The following is a 27,947-nucleotide window of genomic DNA, read 5'->3' on the forward strand; positions in this document are numbered from 1 at the left end:
TCCAGTCCTTTCTGACTAAAGGAATTTTTCTTCCAGCTCCATTTCAGCTGGTCTCAGGGGAGGCCTCTTCATATTCACAATGTACAGACTGAACAAACGGGTTCGAAAACTGCTCTTCTCTTCCCTGGTACAGCAGGAAATCGGCTTCTTTGAAGCAACTCGGACTGGTAAGGACAGAACCAAACAGCTGTATTTCCTCAGATGCTGTTAACCATTACTGTTGGTAAATGCAGTCTGACAGTCATGGCTATTTTCTTACGGTAGTGTCAAATATGACTGTCTGTAATGAATGCGCTGTAACATAACTGTTTGCAGTGAACAGGCTGTAATAAGACGTTGCAGTGAACGCACTATAAGATGACTAGTGAACAGACTGTAATGACTGTTTACAGTGAATGCGCTGTAGTGTTGAATGAGATTAATCATCACACATACCATATGACTACAGTGAAAAGTTTACAAGTCACCATTAATGGTATAATCTTAGGTAGAAGATACCTAGGGAAAGATTCTTCAGTACTAATTCTTAAGGAAAAAAAGTAGAAAAATAAAGAAATAAAAAGTCCAGCATTCCAGATTGTGGGAATAAATTAGAAAATAGAGAAATAAAATGCCCAGAACACCAGTCCTTCCAACCCAGTCCATGTTAGCAACAAGCCTGCAGACCGCGCTGGGCTTCACTTTGAGGTTCACAAGGCCAGGAGACTGCACTGGAATCACTGAGACTATAAGTCCATGCTGAGGCCATGCCAGGCTGAGAGACTGCCAGGTGCTGCCAAGAGACTGCCACACCGGGCTGAGAAATGCCACAGCAAGCTGGTTTGACTGTTTGCAATGAACACACTGTCATAAGGGCATTTAAATGGTCATTGGATAAACATATGGATGATAATGGAATAGTTTAGGTTAGGTGGGCTTCAGATTGGTTTCACAGGTCGGCGCAACATCGAGGGCCGAAGGGCCTGTACTGCGCTGTAATGTTCTATGTTCTATGTTCTATGACTGTAATGAATTGGCTCTAGCTGATGGTTAGTATTGCTCCTATATTACTGTTGAGTTGTGATAACTATCCTTATGTAACAGATATTAGTGCCTGTTTGTCTATTCTGTTTATCCCACAGGTGATATCACATCACGCCTCTCCACTGACACTGCCCTCATGAGTCGTTCCATTGCAGCCAATGTGAACATCTTCCTGCGAAGCTTGGTGATGACAGTCGGGGTCCTCTTCTTCATGGTGTCCCTCTCATGGCAGCTCACCTTGCTGATATTTATAGAGTCTCCTCTCACCATAGTGCTTCAGAAGCTTTATAATAAGTATCATATGGTGAGTACACAGCCAGCAAATACAACAGACTATAGTGAACCACTTTGTTATAAACAATATGGAGAGACAGTGTAAAACAGAAGGTACTATTCCAAAGAGGGTAAAGGAGGAGAGACACCGAGATGTATAAGTCATTAAATGTAGCAGGAGAGGCAGAGAGAGCCGTTTATAAAGCAGACAGTATTTCAGATTTCATTCACAGAGGCACAGAGTACCGGATGTTAATGATGAACTTATACAAGATACTGATTGGGCCAAACTGGAGTAGTGTGCACAGATCTGGGCACCACATAATAGGAAAGATGTGAACATTTTGGAGAGAGTCGGGAATCGTTCCAGGAATGGGACATTTCAGCTATAAGGATAGATTGATGCAGTTGGGTCTGTTTTCCACGGAGAGAGCAAGGTTGAGAGGAGATTTGACAGAAGTTTTCAAAACCATGAGCGGTCTGGAGAGAGTGAATGGGGAGAAACTGTTCCCACTTGTCAACAGACCAAGAACCAGAGGGGACAGCTTTAATGTGATTTGTGAATGAAATAAATGTGAGGCAAGACAAAATGTTTTCATACAGTGAGTGGTTAGGGCCTGGAGTGCACTGCCTGGAAATGTGGTGGAGACAGGTTCAATTGACGCATTCAAGAGGGCATTGAATGTGTATTTAGGTAGAAACAATGTACAGGTTATGGAGAAAAAGCAGGAGATTAGCACCAAGTCAAAATGCTCAGAAAGCCAGTATAGATGTGATGTACTGAATGATCTCGACCTGGACGGAAAAAGATTTGTGATTCTTGTCACACCCCTCTCCCACTGAGATCCAGATATAATGTTTAAATCTTAATCAATTTGTCTCCACTTTTACTGAGTATCTGGATCTGTGCTCCCTTTTAGCTTTTTTTTTAGAAACCATATTGTGTATATTTTCTTTCTCAAAATGTATCACTTAATGTTTACACCATGGAGTTTCATCTGAAATGTCTCTGCTGATATTGCTATGAGTGTACGTGTGTCAGTGTAAAGGTGAGGAAATGCATAACCGCCTCCAGTGTGCCCGAGTGAGAAACTTATCCTTGATCCCGAGGGAGTGCCTCCGAAGGGAGAGGTTATCTATGTGTGTCCGACCCTAACATCACTGATAGTTCCCTGCATTTACCAAACATTATTCGCAAGACTGTCCATTTGAATATTCTGTCCCTGAGTCCAGACTGAGCTGCAATAACTTGAACCTCTCCACTACAGCCAGGGGATTTGATTACAGGAATAAAGATATCTTCGAGCAATTGTCAAGAACCTTGTTGAGACCAGCCCTAGAATATTGTGTACAGTTTTTCTCTTCGTACTTAAGGAAGGAGATACATGCCATAGAGAGAGTTTAATAAAGGTTTACCAGATTGATTCCTGGGAGGGAGGGATTGCCTGCTGAAGACAGGTTAATTGGCCTGGGTCTGTATTCTGTGGAGCTCAGAATGAGAGGTGATCTCATTGAAACAAAAAAAGTTATTTAATAGATTGACAGGGAAAATGCAGGATGGATATTTTTCCAGAAGTGGGAGGGCAGTGGGTCTGGTAGAGACCTAGGAAACACAATCTCAGCAGGCCATTTTGAAATGAGATGAGGAAGATCTTCACTCCAAGGATTATGAATCTTTGGAATTCTGTATCGCAGAGGGTGGTAGAGGCTGAGTCACTGAGTATGTGCAAGACAGAGATTGATGGATTTCTGCAGATTAAAGACACCACGGGATACAGGGATAGTGCAAGAGAATAGCACTGTAAATCAGTAAATCAATCAGGATCATATTGAATGGTGGAACAGCTTTGATGGGCTGAATGGCTCCTTTTATTAATGTTGTATCATAGACCATATGTGGGGAAAAAAAGAGGCTGCTCTGCCCATCATGTAAAACCATAAGGAATCGGAACAGGAGTAGACCATTACCTCCTGAAGTATGCTCAGCCATTCAATAGGATTGTGACTAATCTGACATTACTCATGTCCTCTTTCCTGCCCTCTTCCTTGTAACCCTTGATTCCTTGACTGATCAAGAATCTCTCTCTCTCTCTCTCTCTCTCATCGTTAAATGTACACGAGGACTCTGCCCCCACAGCTCTCTGAGGCAAGCAGTTCCAAAGACTGTCAACACTTTTAGAGCAGAAATTCCTCATCTCAGTCTTAAATTGGATCCCCTTTATCCCAAGACATTTCTCTCTGGTGCATTTAACCTGTCAAGCCTGTTAAGAACGCTATTTGTTTCAATGAGATCATCTCTCATTTTTCTAAACTCCAGTGAGTAGAGTCCCAACCTGTTTAACCTTTGCTCATAAGACAGTCCCTCCCATACTGGGGATCATCCTAGCGAACCTTCTCTGAACTGCCTCCAATGAAATGATATCTCCTGTTAAATAGGGGACCAAAACTGCACATACCACTTCAGATGTGGTTTGACCAGCACTTTGTTCATTTGTAGTTAGAATTCCGTATTCATATATTCCAACTCCATTGAAATAAGGGCCAACGCTCCATTAGCCTGCCTGATTACCGGCTGCACCTGTATGCTAGCTTTCAGTGTTTCATGTACAAGTCTCCACATGTCCCTTTGTGTTGTAGCTTTCTGAAGTTTTTCTTAATTTAAACAATACTGTTTTGTTTTTGTTCTCCCTTCGAAAAGGAACAACTTTCCATTTTCCCACATTATATTCCATTTGCCAACTTGCTACCCACTTACTTAACATATCAATATCTGTAAGCTGTCTCACAATCTACCTCTCCAATTGTTTTTGTATCATCTGCAAATTTGGCTTCACTTCCTTCCTCCAAGTCATTGAAGGAGGAGGCGATGGCCTCGTATTATCACTGGACTGTTAATCCAGAGACCCAGATAACATTCTGGGGATCCAGGTTCGAATCCCGCCATGGCAGATGGTGGAATTTGAATTCAATAAAATATCTGGAATTAAGAATCTAATGATGACCGTGAATACATTGTCGATTGTCAGAAAAACCCATCTGGATCACTAATGTCCCTGAGGGAAGGAACCTACTATCCTTACCTGGTCTGGACTACATGTGATTCCTGACCCACAGCAATGTGGTTGACTCAAAACTGCCCTCTGGGCAATTAGAGATGGGCAATAAATACTGCCTAGCCAGTGATGCCCTCATCTCATTAATGACTTTAAAAAACCAGCGTGGTTCCAGCACTGATCCCTGTGGAATCCACTGGTCATGGGCCACCAACCTGAAAAAGATCTCTTTATCCCTACTCAATGTTTCCTGCCCATGAGCCAATTCTCTATACCCGCCAGTATACTACCTCCAACACAGTGGCATCTTCAGACATAGCCTTTTGTGAAGTACCTTGTCAAACAACATTCTAGAAGTTGAAATGCAACACATCTACTCTCCTCGTTTACTCTATCCACATCCTCTTTATCCACTCGGGTGGATATTGGCAGTTTTCCAGCCCTCTCATACTTCTCCAGATTTTTGGAAAATTACAACCAATGCATCCACTGTCTCTGTAGCTACGTCTTTTGGGATCCCAGAATGTGCGCTATCAGGGCCGGGGTCTTATCTGCCTTTGGCAGTTTATTAGTTTGTCTAATACTGCTTCTATAGGGATGGTGATAGTATTGTAATTCCGAATCCCCACCCCCACCCCCCAAGTATCCCTACAGGTTACGGCACTGAAGGTGCATACGGCATTCCCAGCCTATCCAATCTTTCCTCATTGCAGCACCTTTCGAATCCTGGCAAATCTCCCCTGTACCCTTGTTGGTGGAGTTACATCCTTGCTGTAAATGAAGTGACCATATCTTCAAACCTGTGTTGCTGCAGTGTGATTGATATCTCCAGGACCAAGTCAAAATGCTCAGAAAGCCAGCGTAGATAGAGTGGACTGAGTGGACTGCAAAAGTTTTGTGATTCTCATTACATCCTCCTCCCACTGAGATCCAGATATAATGTTTAAATCTTAATCAATTTATTGAAGTATCTGCTCCCTTTTAGCAGTTTTTAAGCCATACTGTGTATATTTCTGAAAAATTATCACTTCATGTTTTATTCCATCGAGTTTCATCTGAAATGTCTCTGCTTATATCACTATGAGTGTACGTGTGTCAGTGTAAAGGTGAGGAAATGCATAACCGCCTGCAGTGTGTCAGAGTGAGAAAATCATCCTTGCTCCCAAAGGAGTGCCTCCGAAGGGAGACGTTATCTATGTGTGTCCGACCCTGACATCACTGATAGTTCCCTGCATTTACCAAACATTATTCGCATGACTGTCCATTTGAATATTCTGTCCCTGAGCCCAGACTGAGCTACAGTAACCTGAACCTCTGCTGTCTCATCAGCTTGCTACTCATGCTGCCTCACTCCCTTTGACCACATTGACTTTGATTTCTCTCGCACAATCCCAGGGCAGCACCTTATTACGAATCCATCTTTACAGCGTCCATTACAACTTCTTATCAATATCTGCATGGAACACATGTCACACATTCAGAGAGTGGTGAACCTTTGGAATTCACTTTCCCAGAGGACTGGTGATGAGTAAGTATGTTGGTAGGTAGATTTCAACATCTGAAACATACCAAGTATTATGGGGATAGTGCAAAAAAATGATATCAAAGTTGAAGACCAAGCATGTTGAATGGGACAGCAGGCATGAGGGGCTGAATGGCCTATACTGCTTCTATTTTCTATGTTTCTGTAAACAGGTCATTCAGTCCAACAGATCTATGTTGGTATTTATGTTCCACACATGCTTCTTCTCACCCCTATATCCTAGACACTGTCAAATATGAACCCATCAGTAGTCGAATTAATGTTTCCAGTTTTGAAGTTGACACAAAATGATGTGGAGGTAAGATTTATAAGGAGGAAAAAGGATGCTTCAAAGGTTTTTGGAGAGGCTGAGTGAATGGGCAAAAATGTGGCAGATGGCACTGTCGAAATCCAAGTGAGGTTTTCCACTTTGATCGGATGAATGGAAATTTTAAAGAGTGTACTCAAATGCTGAGAGACTGGGACGTGTCAAATTTCAAAGGGACTTGGGTGTGTGTCATTGTTCACTAGATACTGAAAGTTAATGGGAAGCTACAGCAAGCAATTCAGAAGACGTGGGATTTTCTCAAGTACAGCCAGGGGATTTGATTACAGGAGTAAAGATATCTCAGTGCAATCATCCAGAGTCTTGGAGAGGCCAGATCTAGAACATTGTGTGCAGTTCTGCTCTTCGTACATAAGGAAAGAGATACGTGTCATAGAGAGACTTTAACGAAGTTTCACCAGACTGATTCCTGGGAGGGAGGGATTGCCTGCTGAAAACAGGTTACGTGGTCGGGGTCTTCATTCTCTAGAGTTTAGAATGAGAGGTGATCTCATTGAAACAAACAAAGTTCTTCAAGGGATTGACCGAGAAGATGCAGGACGGATTTTTTTCAGAGGTGGGAAGGCAGTGGGTCTGGTAAAGTCAGGGAACACCATCTCAGCAGGCCATTTCAGAATGAACATAGAACATTACAGCGCAGTACAGGCCCTTCGGCCCTTGATGTTGCGCTGACCTGTGAAACCAATCTGAAGCCCGTCTAACCTAAACTATTCCATTATCATCCATATGTTTATCCAATGACCATTTAAATGCCCTTAAAGTTGGCGAGTCTACTACTTTGCAGGCAGAGCATTCCACGCCCTTAATACTCTCTGAGTAAAGAACCTACCTCTGACATCTGTCCTATATCTATCACTCCTAAATTTAAAGCTATGTCCCCTCGTGCTAGCCATCACCATCCAAGGAAAAAGGCTCCCACTGTCCACCCTATCTAATCCTCTGATCATCTTGTATGTCTCTATTAAGTCACCTCTTGACCTTCTCTCTAATGAAAACAGCCTCAAGTCCCTCAGCCTTTCCTCATAAGACCTTCCCTCCATACCAGGCAACATCCTGGTACATCTCCTCTGCACCCTTTCCAATGCTTCCACATCCTTCCTATAATGTGGTGCCCAGAACTGTATGCAATACTCCAAGTGCGGCCGCACCAGAGTTTTGTACAGCTGCAACATGACCTCATGGCTCCAAAACTCAATCCCTCTACCAAAAGAACCTAACACACCGTACGCCTTCTTAACAACGCTATCAACCTGGGTGGCAACTTTCAGTGATCTATGCACATGGACACTGAGATCTCTCTGCTCATCCACACTACCAAGAATCTTACCATTAGCCCAGTACTCTGTATTCCTGTTACTCCTTCCAAAGTGAATCACCTCACACTTTTCTGCATTAAACTCCATTTGCCAGGTCTGCACCTTTTCTATGTCCCTCTGTAACCTGCAACATCCTTCCGCACTATCCACAACTCCACTGACTTTGGTGTCATCTGCAAATTTACTAACCCATCCTTCTTTGCGCCCTCATCCAGGTCATTTATAAAAATCACAAACAGCAGTGGCCCCAAAACAGATCCTTGAGGTACACCACTAGTAACTGAACTCCAGGATGAACATTTCCCATCAACCACCACCCTCTGTCTTCTTACAGCTAGCCAATTTCTGATCCAAACCGCTAAATCACGCTCAATGCCATGCCTCCGTATTTTCTGCAATAGCGTACCATGGGGAACCTTATCAAAGGCTTTACTGAAATCCAAATACACCACATCAACCGCTTTACCCTCATCCACCTGTTTGGTCACCTTCTCAAAGAACTCAATAAGGTTTGTGAGGCACGACCCACCCTTCACAAAACCGTGTTGACTATCCCTAATCAAATTATTCCTTTTTAGATGATTATAAATCCTATCTCTTATAATCCTTTCCAACACTTTACCCACAACCGAAGTAAGGCTCACTGGTCTATAATTACCAGGGTTGTCTCTACTCCCCTTCTTGAACAAGGGGACAACATTTGCTAGTCTCCAGTCTTCTGGCACTATTCCTGTAGACAATGACGACATAAAGATCAAAGCCAAAGGCTCTGCAATCTCCTCTCTAGCTTCCCAGAGAATCCTAGGATAAATCCCATCCGGCCCAGGGGACTTATCTATTTTCACACCTTCCAGAATTGCTAACACCTCCTTCATATGAACCTCGATCCCGTCTAGTCTAATAGCCTGTATCTCAGTATTCTCCTCGACAACATTGTCTTTTTCCTGTGTGAATACTGACGAAAAATATTCATTTAGCGCCTCTCCTATCTCTTCGGATTCCACGCACAACTTTCCACTACTGTCCTTGACTGGCCCTAATCTTACTCTAGTCATTCTTTTATTCCTGACATACCTATAGAAAGCTTTAGGGTTTTCCTTGACCCTACCTGCTAAAGACTTCTCATGTCCCCTCCTGGCTCTTCTTAGCTCTCTCTTTAGGTCCTTCCTGGCTAACTTGTAACTCTCAAGCGCCCTAACTGAGCCTTCACGCCTCATCTCTACATAAGCCTCCTTCTTCCTCTTGACAAGAGATTCAATTTCTTTACTAAACCACGGTTCCCTCGCTCGACCACTTCCTCCCTGCCTGACAGGTACATACTTCTCAAGGACACGCAGTAGCTGTTCCTTGAACAAGCTCCACATTTCAATTGTGCCCAGCCCCTGCAGTTTCCTTCTCCATCCTATGCATCCTAAATCTTGCCTCATCGCCTCATAGTTGCCTTTCCCCCAGCTATAACTCTTGCCCTGCGGTATATACCTATCCCTTTCCATCGCTAAAGTAAACGTAACCGAATTGTGGTCACTATCACCAAAGTGCTCACCTACCTCCAAATCTAACACCTGGCCTGGTTCATTACCCAGTACCAAATCCAATGTGGCCTCGCCTCTTGTTGGCCTATCTACACACTGTGTCAGGAAACCCTCCTGCACACATTGGACAAAAACTGACCCATCTAAAGTACTCGAACTGTAGCGTTTCCAGTCAATATTTGGAAAGTTAAAGTCCCCCATAACTACTACCCTGTTACTTTCGCTCCTATCCAGAATCATCTTTGCAATCTTTTCCTCTACATCTCTGGAACTTTTCGGAGGCCTATAGAAAACTCCCAACAGGGTGACCTCTCCTTTCCTGTTTCTAACCTCAGCCCATATTACCTCAGTAGACGAGCCCTCTGAGACAAGCAATGAGACAAGGAGGAAGGTCTTCACTCAGAGGGTTATGATCTTTCAAATATTGTATCACAGAACAGTGGAGGCCCAGTCACTGAGTATGTTCAAGACAGAGTTTGATGGATTTCTACAGATTAAAGATACCATGGGATACAGGGATTTGCAACAGAGTAGTACTGAAGTAAATCAGTCATGATCGTATTGAATGGAGAATTAGCTTTGATGGGCTGAATGGCCCCTTCTGTTCCTATTTCCTGTATCCTTATATCCAGCTATTACAATCTCCCTTAAATATCCATTGATTATCTGCCTAAAAGTAACTCATTACTGACAAGTTGTGTTCACCAGTTCTATATTCTGACCAGAGAAATTAAATTAATGATAATCTCGTATTTATTGGCCCTTGTTCTGGTCTCAAGGGGAAATATCTTCATGATATCCACTGTGTAATTTTTTTTCAGAATCTTGGAGACCTCTCTCTCTATCTGACTGTCTCTAATCCTTTCCTTTGTTGAGTAAAGAGCCCATTTTCATCAGGTGTTAACATCTTAGTCCTGGTACTGTCCTGGACAATCTCTTTTGAACTGTTTCCAGCGCCTCTGAATCCTCTTGTATAATACAGCGAGTGAAATTGTTCAGAGTATTACGGGTCCAGTACAACTAAAGAAGGTTACGTTCAAGTTTAACAAAACATTTTTCAAATCCTTCCCTCGAGAAACGAACCTCGTATTTAATTACTTTTCCCACCTCCTCATGGCCTTTATTAATGTTGAATCGTAGACCACGTGTTTTTAAAAATAAAGGCCACCTTTTTTTAAAAAAAAGACCATAAGGAATAGGAACAGGAGTAGACCATTCAGCCCCTCAAGACTGCTCTCCCATTCAATAGGATCATGACTGATCTTTTTCATGTCCACTTTCCTGGCCTTTCCCATAACCCTTGATTCCCCGACTGATCATGAATCTATTTATCTCAGCCTTAAATGTACACCAGGACTCTGCCACCACAGCTCTGTGTGGCAAGGAGCTCACCACATTGTTTTAGAAAATAAATTCCTCCTCATCGCAGTCTTAAATTGGTGCCTGTTTCCCCCGCATTCGTAGACTCTCCCATGAGAGGAAACATTTTCTCAGCATTTACCCTGTCAAGCCCATTGAAACATAGAGGATTTTTAATGAGATCACCTCTAATTTTTCTAAGCTGCAGCGAGTAGAACAGAATCCCTACAGTATGGAAATAGGCCATTCGGCCCAATAAGTCCATACCAACTCTCCGAAGAGCATCCCACCCAGACCCACCCCCCCTACCCTGTTCTGTAACTCTGCATTTCCCATGGCTAACGCACCTTAACCTAATTATCCCTGGACACTATGGGCAATTTAGCATGGCCAATCCACCTAGAGTCCAAACCTGTTTAACCTTATCTCTTAACACAGTCCCTCCATACCAGGGTTCATTCTAGTGAACCTTCTCTGAACTTCCAATGAAATGATATCTTTCCTTAAATAAGGGGACCAAACTGCTCTCAGTACTCCAGGTGTAGTCTTGCCAGCACCTTGTTTAATTGGAGTGAGACTTCCCTACTCTTTCACTCCAACCTTTGAAATAAAGGCCAACATTTCATTAACCTTCCTGATTACCTGCTGCTGTGTGCTAGTTTTCTCTGTTTCATGCACAAGTCCCCACATGTCCCTGCAGCTTTCTGCAGTTTCTCTCCATTTAAATATACTGTTCTTTTGTTCTCCCTTCCAAAATGAACAACTTTGCATTTTCCCACATCATACTCCAACTTTTTGCCCACTTACTTAACCTATCAATACCTCTCTGTAAGCTGTCTCACAATCTGCCTTTCTGATTATTTTTGTGTCGTCTGCAAATCTGGTTACAGTACATTCATGTCCTTCCTTCAAGACATTAATCTATATTGTAAACAGTTGCAGTCCCAGCACTGATCCCTGTGGAACCCGACTGATTACGGGTAACCAAACCTGAAAAAGAAAACCTTATCCCCATTCGCTGTTTCCTGCCCATAAGCCAATTCTGTATCCAAGCTAATATACTACTTACCACACTGTGGGATGTTAATACTTAACCTTTTGTGAAGTGTCTTGTCAAGCATCTTCTGGAAGTTGAAATATAATGCATCTATGTCCCCTCATTCCACTCTGGTTGAGACTTCAAAAACTCCAAAAAATCACTCGGACTTGGTTTCCCTTTCATGAAGCCACGTTGGTTCTGGTTGATTACGCTATGATTTTCCAAATGTGTTGCTATTACTTCCCTAATAATTGATTCTAACACACTTTCAACAATAGATGTTGGTCTAACTGGCCTATAGTGACCTGCTTTTTGCCTCCTTCCCTTTTTGAATAGGCGTGTCATATTGGCAGTTTTCCAGATTTTTAGAAAATTACAACAATGCATCCACAATCTCTGTGGTTATGTCTTTTGGGAACCCGGGATGCAAGCTATCAGGGTCAGGGAACTTATCTGCCTTTAGTAATTTATTAGTTTGTCTAATACTTCTTCTGTTGGGACGGTGATAATACTTTAATTCCTTCCCTGTATTCTTTAGTATTAATGGGATGTTAATTTTTGTGGAGATTAATTAATTAATCTTAATATTATTAATTAATCTGTGCCAGCCAATGATTGAGCTAATCCCATTTCCTATCAATCAGTTTGTATCCCTGCAGGTTACAGCACTGAAGGTGCATACAGCATTCCCAGCCTATCCAATCTTTCCTCATTGCAGCACCCTTCCAATCCTGGCAAATCTCCCCTGTATCCTTGTCGGTGGAGTTACATCCTTGCTGTAAATGAAGTGACCATATCTTCAAACCTGTGTTGCTGCAGTGTGATTGATATCTCCAGGACCCAGTCTGTACCCCAACTAAATCTTCACACATAGTTCCAGTGAAAGGCATGGAGAATCATCAGACTACCACAAGTCGGATTGTGACTGAATGCTGTGTTTTGTATTATACACATAAACTGGGTCCAGGAGGTGCAGGACTCCATCGCCGAGTCAAACCAACTGGCCGGAGAGATTGTTTCCGGGATCAGGACAGTCCGGAGTTTTGTCGCAGAGAACAAGGAGTCGGAACTCTTCGAGGAGAAGCTCCAGGCAACGCACCAACTGAAGAACAAATGGGATGTTGTCACAGCGGTGTACGTCGTGTGTCATAGGGTAAATGGCCAAGACAATCTACCCCCCTCCCTCACTGTGTACACCCCAACATTGTGACTGCCTCAGACTGCGCTCAGTCTGTCCCAGTCCTGAGCAGAAAGAGCTGCAGCTTCAGATGTCAACACTTTCAGGCTAGGTGTGACTGAATAAAGTCAGTAAGCTCAGGGAAAGTACACCTCCTCTCGTGTATCATGTAGATAGTGAGGTTCTCCCCAGTCTCTCTCTCTGTCTCTCTCTCTCTCTCTCTCTCTCTCGCTGTCTCGCTCTGTCTCTCACTGGGTACAGAGGGATAGTGCTGTGCCTCTCACTGTTCTCTCTGTCCTGGAGAGGGATATTATTGTGTCTCTCAGTCTGCCCGTGTCCTCATTCCTTCCCCTTGCTGTGTTTTTACAGCACATACAACTCGCAATGCAGCTGATCATGTTGTACACTGGACAGCACCTGATCCGGAATGGACAGATGAGTAGTGGGAATCTTGTCGCTTTCATCTTGTACCAGGGAGACTTCGGCTCTTACGTCCGGGTAAGACTCTCAGTTCCCTGATGGTCTCAGTTGCTGTGTTTGGGGGATGCACAGTTTTTACCTTTTAGCTTTTACCTTCTGTCTGACTCCAAGCATTTTAACACAGCCAGAAATCTGTAGCTACCCCATCTCCTGTCCTCACACTCAACTTCAATATGAACTGGAAAAAGATGAAATTCACTGGATTTCTGTCGTGGTATCTCAGCTCTTTCTAAGCCCATCTCTTCAAACTACTATTACACTCCTGTACATTCCCATCTGATCTCTCGATTCCTTTCCAATCATTGTACATTCCCACCCAATATCTCCCTATTCCCATCCTTGTATGTTCCTATCTAATCTCCATAGCTGTACAATCCCTGTACATTCCCAGTTGAGTTCCCCACATTCCTATCCAATCCACCTACAGTACATTCCAATCCCTTTACATTTCCACCTCATCGCTTTTGATTCCTACCTAATACCTTTGCTAAATAAGAAGACTAGTACTGTGTGCTGTAGAACACAGAACATAGAACTGTACAGCACAGGAATGGGCCCTTTGGCCCACCTGTTCAGTCCATCGCCTTCACTGTGCCTTCTCATCCAGTCCCTGCATATTCCAATCTTTGTAGCTGTCCAAGCAAGTGGGGAGTATTCCATCACACTCTTGACTTATGCCTTAGACAGACTTTGGTGAGTCAGGAGGTGAGTTACTCGCCGCAGTATTCCTAGCCTCTGACCTGCTCCCATGGCCACTATGTTTATGTGGCAAGTCCAGTTGAGGCTCTGGTTGATAGTAACCCCTAAGATGTTGATAGTTGGGGATTCAGTGATGGTAACACCATTGAACGTCAAGGGGTGATTGTTAGATTCTCCCTTTTTGGATATCTTCATCAGCCACTACTTGCTTGGCACAAATGTTTGCACATATTGTGTTTTCTTTTCTCTTTTTGGTACGTCTGTGTTAAATAAATACTTAGTAGTACAGAACTTAAACATTGCTAAAGGGAGACCAAAGGTCAAAGCTTTTTATCTTGCACTCGTCACAATGAAGATACTTGAAATAGACTGAAACAAAGGGACACGGGTTTATGTGGCACAAGAAGAGAGTGATTTGTTATCCATCCTTTACCTGGAGATGCAGCAAGAACAATCAACTGCCACTGTTCATTCTCAGACTGTGCAGGTAGATTCTGATTGATCAGGCTGTTGGGGATGCAGTGAGTTTGGCTGTCCCCATAAACCCTTTTTCTTGTGGAAAAAGTTGCAGTGTGTGTACAAATTCCTTTTATCCACGTAAAACAGTGCTCCAAGTGTTTGTTATTACGCTCAGAGCCAGAAGTGGTGGACAGAGGCCCGTTTCATGAGTTTTTATGATATACAGCAAGTGGTGATTTGGTTAGGATACCTGTTATCGTGCAGGATTGTTTCCACATATCTCAGCAGCAACCTCACACAGTGAACAGATGGCTAAGGCCCTATTCATGTGTTTATACCAATAAGATTGACCTTGTAGCATGAGACTGTAGGAATCCCAGTGTGGATATTGACTGGAGAATGTAGGCCTTTGCTCAATAAGAGTTAAGAATCCATTGTCAGAATTCTCAACTAATACATTGAGGAAAGCGAGCTCATTTGCTTGTTCCACTTCAATTGTAAATGTGGGTGAAAGATGGAGTTTATTAAGTTATGTAAAGAAATTTTTTGATCTGAAATATTCTAAATGTGTCACCTACATATCTGAAATGTGCAAGGGCCAGAAGGCTAGTGGTCTTTCTATCAAAGATGAGCTTTTTATGGAAATCAGTAAAGATGTTAGTATGGGCTGGATCCCAGGAAATGCCACCTATCTGGGTTTACGTGATGTGTACACAATTGCCTCGATAGACAACCACACCATAAACTAAACCTGTACGAAACATGCCCACATAAGAAACTTACTTAATTTGAACTGGTAGCACAATTAATATTCAGCTTAACATAATAAATCTTTCTAAACACATTCTCTATGCTGTACTACTGCAGAGATTAGTGCTTGGACCTCTGCCATTCACAAATATATTTTCATGATTTAAATGAGAGAACTCGGTGTAATATCTCCAATTTGCAGAGGATGGGAGGATGAGCTGTGAGGAGGATGCAGAGATGTTTCAGCATCATTTGACAAGTTGAATGAGTGAGCAAACGCATGGCAGATGAAGTATAATGGAAATAAATATGAGGTTATCTATTTTAGTATCAAGGACAGGAAGACAGATCATTGTCTGAATGGTGATAGATTGGGAAAGGGGGAGGTGCAATGAGACCTGAGTGTCCTTGTACACCAGTCACTGAAAGTAAGCATGCAGCTGCAGCAGGTGATGAAGAAAGTGAATAGTATGATGTCCTTCATAGTGAGAGGATTTGAGTGCAGGAGCAGGGATGTCTTGCTGCAATTTTACAGGGCCTTGGTGAGACTACAACCTAGAGTATTGTGTGCAGTTTTGGTCTCCTTATCCGAAGAAGGATAGAACGTAGAACATAGAACAGTACAGCACAGTACAGGCCCTTCGGCCCACGATGTTTTGCCAACCTATTAGCCGACTAAGATCAATCTACCCTGCATACCCTACATCTTCCTATCCTCCACGTGCCTATCCAAGAGTCGCTAAAAGTCTCTAAAGTATCCAAAGGATATTCTGGCTGTGGAGGGAATGTAACAAAGGTTTTCCAGACTGATTCCTGGGATGGCAGGACTGATGTATAAGCGGAAACTGGGTTGGTTAGGACTATATGCATTGGGGTTTAGAAGAATGAAGGGGAGGGGAGATCTCATAGAAACCTATAACATTCTGACAGGACCAGACAGGGGAAAAGCAGGAAGGATGTTCCCAATAACCAGGGAGTCCAGAATCAGGGGCCACAGATTAAGGATACGGATCGGCCATTTCAGACTGAGATGAGGAGAAATGTCTTCACCCAGAGAGTGGTGAGCCGATGGAATTATCTTCCACAGGATGTGGTCGAAGCCAAAACATCTACTGTTTTCAAGGTACAGTCAGATATAGTTCTTAGGGCTGAAGGGATCAAATGGTATATGGAGAAAGCAGGAACAGGGGTATTGAGTTGAATGATCAGCCATGATTATATATTGAATGGGAGAGGAAGCTCAAAGGGCTAAATGGCCTACTCCTGCTCATATTTTCTAAGCTTCTAAATGTTGCACCAGTTCTAAATGAGTTTTCCACATATAATGTGAAGGATTCGTTCAAGTTTGCTAAGATCACAATAATTCCAAATTGGGAACAATAGCATATCGTTGTTCTCTGTTTTTACACTGCCAGCTTAGTTACCAACATACCACTCCATGACACCAGTGGACAGTTACACAACGTCACTATTTCATGGTGTAGTGATTGTAACAAGGTCAGCCAGGTGGACCTCATAGAATACAAATTCCCTGATTAGGGCTGTTAATCTGGTCCAGTCAGGGAGCCCTGGCTGACAAGTGAAAAACAGGAGGGTCAGACATCCTGTTCACTCTGAGAGCTAGTTCTGAGACAGCTGGACCAGAGTCAAGGGCTCTCCACGTGTAAATAAATGGTGACTTGGTGACAGCGTCTGTGGCGTTATTTCCCATGGCAATCCAGATGTTCTACTGTTACTGTATTAGGGTGTCTGAATCTGTAAGCATTGAATTCATGAAATTAACGGCTCAGTTTCAATGACTACATCCACAAAGATAGTATTACCATGAGATCCCCTGTAGGCCCTGATCTTGCTAATTTCCTGCTGGTTACCACTAGAAACAATCTCTGACAGAAAGACCATTAATCCTCCAACTTTAAATTCCAGTTCAGCTTCATGCCTCCTTTTCAGCCACTGCTGTGTGTTGTTGGTACATGCATTGCTATGTTTGGTCTTTATTTGTGAGGAAGGGTATGGACATGGCCAAGATAAAGCTGCTGTCTGTCTATTTGAACAGACCCTGGTTCACATGTACTCGGAGATGACCCACTCAGTGGGAGCAGCTGAGAAAGTGTTTGATTACCTGGACCAGAAGTCCACAGTTCCCACGGATGGGAACCTGGTAAAGGAGACTCTGAAAGGACATGTGGAATTCCAGAATGTGTCCTTTTCTTATCCAACGAGACCCAACATTCAGGCCTTAAAGGTAAGGTTATAATCGATTCATCTTCAGTATCCTCTGAGATCAGCAATTAAAATGTTACAGTGGATCCCAGAATGATCCTGCATGAGGTACTGAAAGTAATATTAAAAGTACATCTCTGAGATCTGGATCAGATACTGAAGACAATGTTCAAGTGGATATCAGTGAGATCGGAATTACAGCATTGTTATGGGACAGAAGGAGGCCATTGGTCCCATCATGCCTGCACTGATTCTGTTATTATTATCTATAGATATTGTAATGTAGTATTGGAGTAGGTCTCAGTGAGATCTTAGATCAGGTTCTAAAGGTTATGTTTCAGTAGAATTCAAAGAGATCATAAATCAGCAACTGAACGGATTAAGACCATAAGACGTCGGAGCTGAAAAAGGCTAATCAGCTCAGTGAGTCTGCTCTGCCATTCACTGTGATCATGACTGATCTAATAACGTGCGACTCCATTTTTTCCCCAAACCCTTGATTTCCGCCTGATTAAAAATGTCTATCTCAGCCTTGCATATAGCCCAGCCTCGACAGCCCTCTGCAGTAAATAATTCCACAGATTCACTCTTCTCAGAGAGAAAATTCCTCCTCATCTCTGTCTTGTGTGACCTGTTATTCTGCGATTATACTCTCTGCTCCTAGACTCTCCTACAAGGGGAAACAACCTTTTATTTTATATTTTTGTATTCTGTTCCCTTTGAAATAAAGACCAACATTCCATTTTCTTTCCCTATTACGCTCTGAACTTGGATACTCACCTTTTATGCATGAGGACACTCAATCCCACTGTGCTGCAGCTTTCTGCAGTCTTTCTCCATTTAAATAATATTCAGCTCCTCTATTCCTTCCAAAGTGCATAACCTTACATTTCCCCACATTGTGGCATTCTCCAGGATCCAGTTACTTTTGCAGCAGAGAGAAAGAGAGAGACACAGAGACAGAAACTACTCATATTCTCTTTTTATTGTAAACCTCAAGCTCTTCACCAGCCCAAGCTGATGATGTTGATGTCAACAACTGGCCACAATTGCACAAACCAAACAGCAGAAAGAAGTCATTCAACTCCTTGTGCCTGCCATTCCTTTCTATAAAATCATGGCCAATCTATCCCAGGCCTCCTCTCTCTCTCTCACTGCCTCTGCACAGCTGTCAACTCTGGTATCCATTAATCTATCTATACATCGAACCCTCTTAGATCACTGGAAGTAATTTAACCTCTGTAACTGTCTGGGGTAGGGAAATCCAGATATTCACTATCCTCTGGGAGAAGAAATTCTTTCGCATGTTAGTTTCAAATGAGTGGGCTCTTATTCTGTAACTATGACCCCTAATTTAACTAGAGGAAACATCTTCTCAATATTCCCCTTGTCAAACCCCTCTGAATCATCATTCCAATAAAATCACTTTCATTCTTCTAAACTCTAATGAATAAAGGCCAAACCTGTTTAGCCATTCTCGGTAAGAACCACCTCATGAATTTCTTTTTAACTGCTTCCAATCCCAGACAATCCTTTCTTAAATACAGGGATCAAAGCTGTACCCAGTACTCCAGGTATGGCTTCACCAGTATCCTGTGTAATTGTCAGAAGATCTCTGTTTTTAAAATTCCTGGTAACAAAGCCCTAAATTCCACGTACCTTCTTCATTACTTGCTGCACCTACACAAGGTCACCCAGATCCCCCTGTGCTTCATTTTTTTTGGGGTCTCTCTCCATTTCAATAATCATCTGCCCTTCGATTCTTCCACCAAAGTGTGTGACCCCACACTTTCCAACAATGAACCCCATCTGCCAAGTTTTATCCCACTTTCTCGACCGATCTATATCCGCTTGCAGATTCTTTATATCCTCATCACAACATGCCTTTGCATCTATTTTGCAAATTCAGCAAACTTGGATGAACTGTCTCCCCTTCTTTATTCAACCACCTCTTTAATCGGTCGCAACATTGTTTATTAAAAAGGTTCCCTATAGAATGCGTTTCTCGCATATCCAAACAAACCTATGTTTGAATAAGAACCAATTTAACTAAGCGTTCTTGAATGGAAGAGTGAGTTTATTAGTTTGTGAAACCTGAGAAATGTAGAAGTGTAATACACAGGCACACGGATTAGAAACAAAGTGAGTTCAAATAAAAGATAAAAATGAATAGATATATGGATCAGTCTCTGGGTTGTTGGTGAAGAGTGGATAGTGAATGTAACCATGTCTACATTGGGTGATACAGTAAGTCCATCATTGGTAGTTGAGCAGTCAGTTTTGAGATTTTTCTACTTGCAGTTTAACTGAAATTATTCTGTCCTGTTACTTTTCAGCACTGATTAGCTTCAAGCATTCAGAGTCAGGGTATGCCTTTTATGTCTAATGGCAGTCCTCGAGCTGTGACCTTCACAGTATACACATGAGCACATTGATGCACTAATGCGCACAGATTAGGGAATGGGCATTTGGTGTATATTTGTATATTTCTGGAAGGGGAGCCCACAAACATTTAGGCAGGAGCTGGCTTTCTCCTGAGGCAGGATGGGGAACTAGCCACTTGCTAACGCTTAGAACATAGAACACAGAACATAGAACACAGCACAGTACAGGCCCTTCGGCCCACGATGTTGTGCCGACCTATTATCCTACTAAGATCAATCTACCCTACATACTCTATATTTTACCAACCTCCATGCGCCTATCCAAGAGTCACTTAAAAGTCTCTGAAGTATCTGACTCCGCTACCACTGCTGGCAGCGCATTCCACATGCCCACCACTCTGTGTGAAGAACCTACCTCTGACATCTCCCCTATACCTTCCTCCAATCACCTTAAAATTATGTCCCCTCATAATAGTCATTTCCGCCCTGGGAAAAAGTCTCTGACTATCCACTCTATCTATGCCTCTCATCATCTTGTAAACCTCTATCAAGTCACCTCTCATCCTTCTTTTTAAGTGTCCCTTTTGGACATTTCTGTGACACCAGACAAGTGTGATGATCCATGGCTTCATAAGGGTATCTATCAGATAGTGAATTTACATCCACAGCCATCTTTTGCCTGTATGCCCGAATTTTCTAAAAAAAAAACTTGTTGGAATTAGTAGTTCAATAGTTCATTGGTTTCTGACACGGAAACTGCCTTGCATTGTGCTGATATATTCCTTGTGTGCGTCCTATTTCTTTTCAGAACGTGTCCTTTAAGCTGAAGTGTGGTGAGATCACGGCCCTGGTGGGACCCTCTGGTGGGGGCAAGACGCCGTGTGTGAATCTGCTCGAGAGATTTTATCAGCCTCAGTCTGGACAGATCCTGCTGGATGGTAGACCCATCGAGGAATATGAACACAAATATGACCACAACAAGCTGAGGAACAGCATGGGATATTCCCCCAGCCCTCAGGACAGACAGAGAGAGGGTGGGAGGGTGTCATATACCACCTAGAGACAGGGTGACCATGTCATATAACTCCAGGGGGCAGGCAGATAGTGTTAGAAACACAAGGATATTGAGAGAGTGTCATATACTCCAGGGAGACTGATTGTGTGTGTGTAATACACACAGGGACACTGATTGCATGTAGTATATAAGTTATGAACAGAATAAGGAACTGCAGAGCAGCAATATCAGTAACAGACAGGGCACTCAACAGTCTTATAATACCCCAGGGTCTGACATTCATTCCACCTTGTACTCACTTACTCACTGTCCCTCGATCTCAGTTCCTGGCTTTCTGCCCATTTGGAGGTGGCCTTTCAGCCTGTTCACTATGAATTAGGTCACATCTGATCTATGTCTTCTCTAAATCTACCCACCTTGGTTCTATTGCCCCGGTACCACTGACAAAAAAAGCTCCAATCTCAGTCTGTATATTCGACCTAACTCCCATCCTCAGCAGCCTTTAGGGGCATGGAAAAGCCATTTAGATTGAAACATGCCCATTGCTATCACCCTCTGACTGATCAGAGTGGACAATGTAATTTACCTCAATCTCCTTGAGCAAGACCATTGCTGACTGTGGCCCCTCCCTCTCACCTCCCTCTGACAGATTTTCTCTGCTATAATGGGAAGAACCTTTTTGTTTTTCATCACTCCAGCCTAAAACCTGTTGACCCACCCTCCTGAGCTGCTCCTCAGTGAACCTTTGGCTTCTCCTTGATAGAGTCGTTCAGACAAAGTATGAATCATCTGATTGCTCTGGTGGGTGTGTATAAACCCAGGGCCTCTTTCTGAAGAAAATCAGGGGAGTTAGCCTTGGTGTCCTGACCAGTATTTACCCTCCAATTTTTACCCCTACAAAATAAGGCTAGCATTTATTGTTATAGAGCTCTACAGCATAGGCAAAAGCTCTTCGACCCATCAAGTCTAATCTGGTCGAAAACAACTGTCTAACTGTTTTAATCCTATTTGCCCACAGCCTTTATGCTTTGGCATCACCAATGCCCATCTTAATACTTGTTAAATGTTCTGAGGGTTTTTGCCTCTACCACCCTTACAGGCAGTGAGTTCCAGGTTCCCTCTTGGTAAAAAAGTTTCTCTTCATGTGCCCTCTAAACTTTCTGCCCTGTACCTTAAATCTGTGTTCCTGGTCACTAATCCCTCCACCAAGGGAAAGTTTCTTCCTATCTGTGCTCCTCATAATTTTATAAATCTCTGTCATGTCCCTTCTGCTGTAAGGAAAACAACCCCAGTCTGTTCAATCTCTCTTGATAACTGAAACTCTTCAGTCCAAGCTGCATTCTGGTAAATCTCCTCTGCACCCTCTCCAGTGCTATCACATCTCACCTAGAATGTGGATTCCAGAACTGCACACATTACTCTCGCCGTGGCCTCATCAATATTTCCTACAGTTCTAGCATCATCTCCCTGTTCTTTAAATTCTGTGCCTCAGCTAATAAAGGCAAGTATACCACTTTACCAACTGCCTCAGTGGGGGGGGCATGCATACCAATGCCCTACTATCCATTTCAAATTACACATAATATTGGTGTGTTCCACACTCAAAACTACACTCAAAATTACACTCAAAATATCCTTCTCTAGATCTCTGACGCCTTGAACTGTGTTGAATGATGTTTCTCCATTGCCCACACTCCCTGTCTCACTCCCAGTCCATTAGTGAGCACTGAGTGCAGGTTTCACTGTTCTCCTGGTCCTCTCACATCGACAGTATTCTGGAACAACATTGGAGTCTGTCTGTCTACTGGTGATTCTGAACAAAACTCTTGTATTTTTGCTCCTCAGTTGGGCGTTGTGGGACAGGAGCCTGTGCTGATGGCGCTCTCTGTCAGGGAGAATATCTGTTACGGCCTCCAGAACTGTCCAATATCATCGGTCACTGCAGCAACTCAAAAAGCTAATGCCCACAAATTCATCGAGAGGCTGGAGCATGGCTACAATACAGGTACTGTCAGAAACAACCATCTGAACCCACTGAGACTGGGTGTGTGGGCAGGATGAGCAGGAGGGACAGTGAGAGATTCTGTTAGCAAGGGTGAGTCACCATCATTGAGGGTGAGAGTGAGGGACTCTGTTAGCAAGGGTGAGTGACTCTGGGCTTTGAGTGTTTTGGGGTTACTCCTATTGATCCCTGGAGAGGGCAATACCAGTGGAGAGCTCCCCTCCCTTTCTCGGAGAGGACCTCCTCCAGACAGTAAGTCACTGAGAAGAGGAAACAGGGGAATGTTTCCTGCGTGAATACTACATGACCATCACTGAAATATTCCACCCTCTCACTCAGATGTCGGAGAGGCAGGAGGACGGCTCTCTGCTGGAGAGAAACAGAGAATAGCCATTGCTCGGGCACTCATCCGGAAACCTCAAATCCTCATCCTCGATGAAGCAACAAGCTCACTCGACTTGGAAAGTGAGCACACGGTGAGCAGTTTCTGGATTCATAGAAAACCTTATTACTGGTGGCTTAGAGCTTTATTACACTGTGTTAGGGTGTACGTAGATGGGGTTTATTACTGGTGTAAAAGAGCTTTATTACACAGTGTTAGGGTGTATATTGATAGGGTTTATTATGGTGTAACGGCTTTAGTCCACTTAGTGTAGATTGATTGGGGTTATTCCTGATGTAACAGATTTATTGCAATGTCAAAATTGTTATAGTGTGAAAGGAGTCCATTCAGCCCATTTTGCCTACACGGACTCTCTGAGAATGTGAACTTTGTACTGCTCTCTGGCCTTTTCCCTATACATCATATTTATTTATATAATCATTACATGCCCTTTTGATTGCCTCAATTGAACCTACCTCCACTGCAATTCCTAGCAGTACATTCCATACGTTAACTACTCAGTGTGTGGAAAAGTTTTCTCATGTTGCATTCACTTCATTTGCAAAACAATTTGAAACTGTGCCTTTTGTTTCTCAATCCATTTTATGAGCAGCAAAACTTTCTTTATTACTTGTCTATTCTGTTCAGACACCTCACAATTTTGAAAACTTCTGTCTCCTCTCCTCTTATCGTTCTCCTCCCCTAAGAGTTCAGTCAAACCTTCCCCAATCTCTCCTAAAAGCTAAAGTCACTTCTGCACTCTCTCCGGTACATTAACATGTTTCCCATAATGTGGCGCCCACAACTGTCCACAATACTCCAGCTGAGGTTGAAACATGTGTATGTTATAAGTTCATCATAACCCCTCTGCTCTTGTAATTTCTGCCTCTATGAATGAAGCCTGGAATACTGTATGCTTAGTAACAGCTCTCTCTACCAGTCCTGCCACATTTCGTGCCTTGTGTACATTATACACACCGGAACCTCTGCTCCTGTACACCCTTTAGAATCGTACCCTTTGTTTTATACTGTCTCTCCATTTTCTTTGTACCAAAGAGCATCAACTCATTTTTCTGCATGGAACCCCATCTGCCCCCTATCCAACCACTGCACCAACTTGTCAATGCTCTTTTGGAATTCCACACTGACCACTTACAGTTTATAATTCTTCCAAGGTTTGCATCCTCTGCAAAAATGAAAATTGTCCCCAATACACCAAGATCCAGATTATTCATATGTATTAGGAAGGGTCCAATACTGACCCCTGCAGAAATGCACGACAAACCTTCCACCAACTCAAGAAAATACCCATTTACCATTCTTCTATTATCTTAATACTCAGTCAATTTTGTATCCATGTTACTGCTGTCCCCTTTATAGCATGACAGATAAACTTCTTCAAAAGTCTGTTGTGTAGCACTGTATCAGACACCTTCTGGAAATTCATATAGACCACATCAACAACATTACCCTCATCAAGCCTTTCTGTTACCGCTCAAAGAACTCCAAGTTTGGTAGACATGTTTTTCACTAACAAATCCATGCTGCCTCTCTGAATCAACAGATATTTTTCCATGTGACTATTAAAACTCTCTCAAATAGTTTTCTTTTCCTCAATGTTTTCTTGCCAGTAATATTATACTGACTGGTATGTGATTTCTCGGCCTTTCTTTGTACAACCTGTTTGAACAAGGCTGTAAATTTTGCAATTCTCCAGTCTTCCGGCAATCTTCAACCAACTCTAGGGAGGATTGAAAAATTAAGGCCTCTACATTTTCCACTTTCACTTCTTCTGTATCCTTGGACGCATCTTCTCTGGTCCTGGTGCTTTATTGACTTAAGTACATAAAGTTTCTGCAATACCACCTCCATATCAATTTAAAAGCATTCTAACTCACTGGATTTACTCCTCTGTCATCATAGCCTCCTATATATTCAAGGCTGAGAAAGACAGATTTTTCGTCAGTGAGTGAAGCAAGGATTATGGGGAAAAGGCAGGAAAGTGAAGTTGAGGATGATCAGAGCAATCATGATCTCATTGAATAGCAGAGCATACACAATGGGCTGAATGGCCTGACATTTTGCGGCCTTGTGACCTAGGAAGCAGCTGCGTCGTAGGTAAAGACAGATGCAAAGTATTCCTTTACCATCTCAGAGCTGCCTCTTGCCTTTGTGTGCAGATCCCCTTTTTGATGCCTAATCAGCCCTGCTCCTCCTGTTACTATCTCTTACTATTGATATCCTTATTGAAGACTGTAGCATTTTCCTTTTATGTTAGCTGCCAGTCTTTTCTTATAATTTCCCTTTGTTTCTTTTATTTGCTTTCTCACCTCCCCACCCAAACCTTCGATATTTCTCCTTGTTCTTAATTGTATTATCTATCTGACCCCTGTCAAAAGCACACTTTCTCTTCTTTGTCTAAATTTTCATTTCCTTGCCATCCATGGAGCTCTCGATTTGATGGTCCCATCTTTCCTTTTTGAAGGAATATACCTTGACTGTACGGAACCATCCCGTCCCCATTGTTCAGCTGCTGTTTTTCCCACCAACCTTTTGTTCCATTTTATCAGTCCAGCTGTGTTCCTGTCCCTTTAAATTCCTCTCTCCACCTTTTGATTATTCTTACTCTGGATTGACCAATGATCACTGATCCTTAAATTCCCCACTATCACTTGGCCAATCTTATTTCCAGAAGCCCGGTCTTCTAGTGCCTGCTTCCTTGTTGGACTGGGCACATATTGCAGCTGGAAACTCTCCTGGACACACTCTAGGAACACCTTCCCCTTGCTGCCCCTTACACCACACTATCCCAGTCTGTATACTGGTCTTTAATTATCACAAGGATCTATGATACTTAGACCTCTGTAATTTCCCTGCAGATTTGTTCCTCTATGTCCTCCCCACTTGCTGCTGTTCTATTGACTACACTTAGCAATGTAGCTAAACCTTTTGTATTCCTCAAACCAAATTGATTCTGTTCTTTAACCCTCTGAAATGCTCTTTCCTCATTTCCTCAGAGCAACAATGCTCTCCTTAACTAAAAAAGACCACACTTTGTCCTTACTGCCTTATGTATTTTCCTGAGTGCTTTTACACAGAGGAATATTTAGCACCCAGTCTTGCCCTCCTTTGAGTCAGGTCTCCATCACAATCACAAAATCATAATTCCACTTTGCAATCTGCAACTGTAGCTTCCCAACCTTATTCCCTATAGTTCGTGTATCACCAACATGCAGCGGAACTCTGATTTAGACTTTCTCCCTTCCACTGAACCTACCGAATAACTTATTATTCTCTAACCTAGTGCTAGCTGGCATTTCAGGCACCCCAGTCTTTTCCTCCACTGTTCTCTCTCTTGGTTCCTGCTCTCGGGTCAAGTTTGTTAGTGTCACTGCAAAGGTTTTAAACTAAGCGCCCACAAGAAACTCCAGTCCTACTTGGAGAGGGGCCATCTTCCCCAGAGCAAGTCACAGTGTCCCAAGAATCTGAAACCCCCCCTTCTTCACCATCTTTTCAGCCATACATTCAACCACAGTGACACTTTCTGCACATTAGTTTGTCTGTGTCATGGTGGCATTCTGCATTAACCTGAAACTTTTAAATCAATTCATTCCCTTGAACTTTAGTTCCTTTTACTTCATTTAACTTACTTTAGCCTTAGTCTTGTGCTATTAACTATAAACTGCCATACTGTCAAATCACCTCTCTCTCCTATGCTTATAAACTCACTTTCCCTGGGCTAATTTACACATTTATGGTTTACAAACTATTAGAATTGAAACACAGTCCTCATCATCAACTGTTCAACAAACAATCAACTTGCAACTTTCGTGTGATTGACTTGATTTTCCAACTGAGCCAAGCAGCTCAGGATAAGCGCTTCTAGGCAGGTCTGCCTCCTCTTGCCTAAAAGGGAAGGGTGTAGATTGGTCAGATTTCTTACTGATGTAGTGGTAGTTTCCCGCAGTCTGATAGAGACAGTGACCGGGGCATGGCCAGCACCCTACAATTTACACTTGCAACATTCCCAGCTCCCCCACCCCAAAGATGTGCTTCCAGGCCAATGATGGCATTAGGCCACACTGACTCTGAGCATTTGTAATCCTCTCTCTCTCTCTTCCCCCCACCGCCCCCAGATCCAGCAGGTGTTATCGAAGGACACGGGACAAACCATCCTGGTTATTGCCCACCGTCTGAAGACCGTGGAAAAGGCTGACAAGATCATCGTGATTGAGAGAGGAATGGTGATGGAGGAGGGAAAGCACGAGGAATTAATGGAGAGAAAAGGCTGCTATTTCTGTCTGCTGCAGAGACTGTCTCACAACGGGGAGTAGGGCACAGCTGAGTTTTAACCAGACTCTGAAACAGAGGGCACGGAGCTGTGATTAAAATCACCCCTCCCTGAAACACACACTGTCTTCGTTTTACTGTCTAATCCAATAGCAGTTTTGTATTTTGCTTTTGTACATATTGAACTGAGCTTTTGGTGTAATCATTGTATCACACAGCAGTGTGAGGTTTGTAATTAGGTTCAAGTGCATTCTGTAATACCCTACCCAGAGAGTGTGGAGGCTAGATCACTGAAAGTACTGAAAGCGGAGATAGATTTACATAATATCGAGGTATGGAGTAGTCCTGAGAGAGGCCAAATGGACCCCACCTGTTCCTATTTCTTACGTTCTTTGGAAGTTTGTCAGGTGTTGGGGATTAAACAAAATTTAATATCCAATACCATATTCAGAGCTTCTATACGGCAGAGTTACTGAATTAGGCATTAAAGAGGGAGCACGTGCAACTCCTGGATGGCTTTCACTACAGGGAATGGCAGACCTATTGCTTTTATCCTGAAGGGGGACTCAGAGCATCTCTCAGTGGGTCAACTTACTTATTTCGGTAAAATTTATTTACGGTAA

At 42.9% G+C, this 27,947-nt stretch overlaps 2 protein-coding genes across 2 annotated transcripts in view; one reads left to right on the forward strand and one right to left on the reverse strand.

The window, feature by feature from the left end:
- Window positions 1–27,445, forward strand: LOC109939101 (antigen peptide transporter 2-like). Its single transcript, XM_048616738.1, has 8 exons — window positions 1–167; window positions 1,122–1,327; window positions 13,010–13,138; window positions 17,085–17,273; window positions 20,444–20,615; window positions 22,494–22,655; window positions 22,992–23,128; window positions 27,171–27,445. The coding sequence occupies exons 1-8, from the start codon at window positions 80–82 to the stop codon at window positions 27,366–27,368; spliced, it is 1,281 nt and encodes a 426-aa protein (XP_048472695.1). The 5' UTR covers window positions 1–79; the 3' UTR covers window positions 27,369–27,445.
- The window catches only part of LOC109939102 (proteasome subunit beta type-8-like), a 62,413-nt gene that overhangs the window by 14,165 nt on the left and 20,301 nt on the right, over window positions 1–27,947 (reverse strand). The window lies entirely within an intron of this gene.

This window comes from Rhincodon typus, chromosome 35, assembly GCF_021869965.1.
Source record: "Rhincodon typus isolate 14 chromosome 35, sRhiTyp1.1, whole genome shotgun sequence".
Classification (NCBI taxonomy): Eukaryota; Metazoa; Chordata; class Chondrichthyes; order Orectolobiformes; family Rhincodontidae; genus Rhincodon; species Rhincodon typus.

Excerpts from the sequence above, each read along its gene's own strand:
- LOC109939101 (XM_048616738.1), top strand. The coding sequence starts at position 80 with ATGTACAGACTGAACAAACGGGTTCGAAAACTGCTCTTCTCTTCCCTG. Across the intron at positions 168-1,121 it reads CTTTGAAGCAACTCGGACTG|GTGATATCACATCACGCCTC; the intron begins GTAAGGACAGAA and ends TTTATCCCACAG. Across the intron at positions 13,139-17,084 it reads ACTTCGGCTCTTACGTCCGG|ACCCTGGTTCACATGTACTC; the intron begins GTAAGACTCTCA and ends CTATTTGAACAG.